Raw genomic sequence first — 3,173 nt, 5'->3', positions numbered from 1 at the left:
AACTGCAATGATTTTCTGTAGATTATTTCGATATATTGTATTTTCCTAATTTTGATCCCAGTACATTATATATTATTTATATTACTAAGTAATATATAATAGTAATATATAGTAATATATATGTTACTTATTAATATAAGTAATACATAATGGTATTCAATGATATTTCATAGAGAAACATAATTTACTGCTCACTAATAAATAAATAAGCGGCAAATTATGCAATTATATAACGAAGTAAAGCTCACAAAAGCGGGGCAGAACAATGATTTCAGTGGCGTAGCTGTAAATAACGAACGAAAATAGTCGTCTCTGTCGTGTTTTTGCAACATAAGTAGCACTGACCCCAGGTGGTTTGTATCTGCATATTTGAATGGATCCCTATAGAAATAATTAAGTATCGTGAAGATTCAAACATCGCTCAGATAATTTTTGAATCGAACTTGGTGATGCTAAGAAGTGCAAATTTAACAATGTTGCATGAAGTTTCTAATGTTATGGTGAAGATGATGACGTCTTTATGATTTTCGTTTTTTACAAAAGTTTGCGAAATTTAACCATCACAGCAACGATGAATAAGGCAGTGAATAACGTAAGATGCGTCAGGTGATATGGTAAAGCAATTGAGAATTGTTCATTAATAAAGTATATACAACTGCTCCATAAAAATATCGATATATGAAGGATGACGTAATGAAATTTCTGACTCCTGTAAGTATATCTCTCAACAGTGGATAAAATTAAACCTTTCTTCATAAATTCAAAATTCATGAATTTCACAGTCACAGTATTCCACGGACATGGTTATGAACTCACTTGTTCACAAAATTCTTCGCATAAAAAATTGGATTCGCATAAGGTAAGTAGCAGGCAATAGTTGCATATAACGCTAAAGCATGAAACCAGATATCTCCCGATCTCAGGCATATACGTGCCCAGTATCGAATTTGATACCTATAAGTGACACTTTTCACTGAACGTTTTGAACTCGTGGAGGAATATCGCCTATCGCCAAAATGCTTCTCTGGTTTATTGGATTTTGTAAAATTATAGAACGATAGTTGGAAATTTTATATAATTCTACTTATATTATCTGACAGAAAGCATTCAGAGTCATTCCTTCTTCAAATAAATGATGACCAAGGTTCCGTTATAATCAATAAGTCTTTTCAAGACGAACCAAAACTAACGAGTTTTTTGTATTTTCGCTAACATTAGTGAAGAGATCTACGATGTTTGTTATATCTATCATAAGATCAGATATGGTTATCATAGAGCAGATTGCCATTAAATTAAGCGTAAAATATTTGAATAAGCCATCCTTCACTTTCACAATTGATAAATAAACCAAAAATGATATAATTATGAAATCAGCAACTGTCGTAAAGTATGAAATGAGCTGGATCGTACTGTATAAGGCTGCTAAAAATTTTCAAACGAAAGATTATTTGGAATATGAAATTGGCGACCATTTTATTTGGTATTATGATATTGTACAGCTAAGCTACTGCACTAATTTCCAGGATACTTTTTTTTCTTTTTTTTTTTATTAACGTTAAGAAGTTAAATCATTTGTTGTGAAGATAGTTGGTGAGACGTTTGAGATTTGGTAAATTTATTTGAATCCATAATCAAAACCAAAATCCCACACATTTAACAACGGAAATTACAACAAATTCCGCAATATCGTGAAATTTTTGTTTAGAAATTCATCAAAAAATAAATGTACGATTTTACTTTGGAAGGGAAAATCATATCAAAAGACTTACGACATGAAAAACCTTTCTCTGCACATATTGGTCTCTCGGTGATATTGATTCCTCCATAATGAAGGTTACCATCATTACTGTTATTGTTGAAAAATATTGCACCAGACATTAGTCTCAGATGAAATAAATATTGGATAGTTTATTACAATTTCAATCAAATGCTCGCTCAAAATGATTCTGAAAAAACGAAAAACTGAATCGAATAAGATTTTGAAAGTGCAAAATTGACAACGATAAATAAAATACTAATAAAAAATGTAATAAAGTGAAATTGCTAATAAAATCAATAGGAAACTAATAAAATAGTAGTAATCAAATTTCTCATTTTTTTTTCAGATACCGCATTTTTTAAACGATTGGAATTTGAACTATTGCAATGAATCATCCAACTAAAGTTTGTCTTCGACCAGTTTTTGCAACAAATTTTACACACAATTAGGTAAGGGTGATTTTAGCAGTTTCAACACTACGATAAAAGTACGATTAATCGAGATTTACTTCCTTTAATACCCATCCATATTCATTGTTTCTGATCAAATAAATTTTATATTGTAAAGAGCATTGTTATGAAGTAGTATAATGAAGTATTCCAACAAGTATTTAACGGCGAGTCAACTGTACCATTAACGAATTCTCGAGTACAGATGATTAGTGAAAAGCATGCATAATAAAAGTTGAAAAAGCTATAACCCTAAAAGTTGGGGCAGTCTATAACCTAATCGTCTTCACATAACTGCACATACGGGAATGTTTGAACTATCAGTGCTGCTATTGACGTAATTGTGCCATTAGAATGATAGGGTCGTTCATTTCGCTGAAAACAATAAGTTTTGACGCTATCAAAGATTACGTAATGTGTCAACTGTCAAAGGATATTCAGGTTGAAGCACTACGTAATTTTATATTGAGCGTAGGAATACCGATTCGTATAACTATTGTTCTGATTACTTCGGCAATTCAGCAATGTTAGAATAGTGCGATCAAAATAAAAATGACAATGTAATGTAGAAGAGAGGCATCTAATGAATTTGAATTGTTTCCTTTTTTATCTTCAGTGCGCTGTTCAAATTGTAATTTAATTTATAAGCTTAAATTTGGATCGAATTTGGCTCTTACATTAATCTCATTCTGATAGTTACCGAATCTGTCGACCCATTTTACCATTGGTATGCTATCGAGCTCGTAAACAGACTTAAATTGATGCTTGTCACAGAGCTAATTATTGCATTAACAATCTTAGCAATATCACAATAATGCCACTTTGTTCAGACATTACGGAAGTTATTATTTCGCGCCATTGGGATTATTTATTCCTCGGTAAGACATTACTTGAAGTTATTATCCAACTTCATTAATGTAATTATCATGAAAATTGAAAAGTGCTAGTTGCTATATCAGTGTTGT

General features: G+C 31.1%; 1 protein-coding gene across 1 annotated transcript; it reads right to left on the bottom strand.

Annotated features, from left to right (window-relative positions):
* Positions 1-1,156: 1,156 nt before the first annotated feature.
* On the bottom strand, positions 1,157-1,878 carry LOAG_13114 (hypothetical protein; the record flags this gene model as incomplete). The annotated part of the gene is made up of 2 exons (XM_003148623.1): positions 1,157-1,422; positions 1,770-1,878. 2 exons carry the CDS (start codon positions 1,876-1,878, stop codon positions 1,157-1,159), a joined length of 375 nt encoding a protein of 124 aa, XP_003148671.1.
* Positions 1,879-3,173: the final 1,295 nt, after the last annotated feature.

This window comes from Loa loa, assembly GCF_000183805.2.
Source record: "Loa loa unplaced genomic scaffold supercont3.962, whole genome shotgun sequence".
NCBI lineage: Eukaryota > Metazoa > Nematoda > Chromadorea > Rhabditida > Onchocercidae > Loa > Loa loa.
The sequence above is the reverse complement of the archived record's forward strand: the minus strand, read 5'-3'. Positions and strand labels throughout refer to the sequence as shown.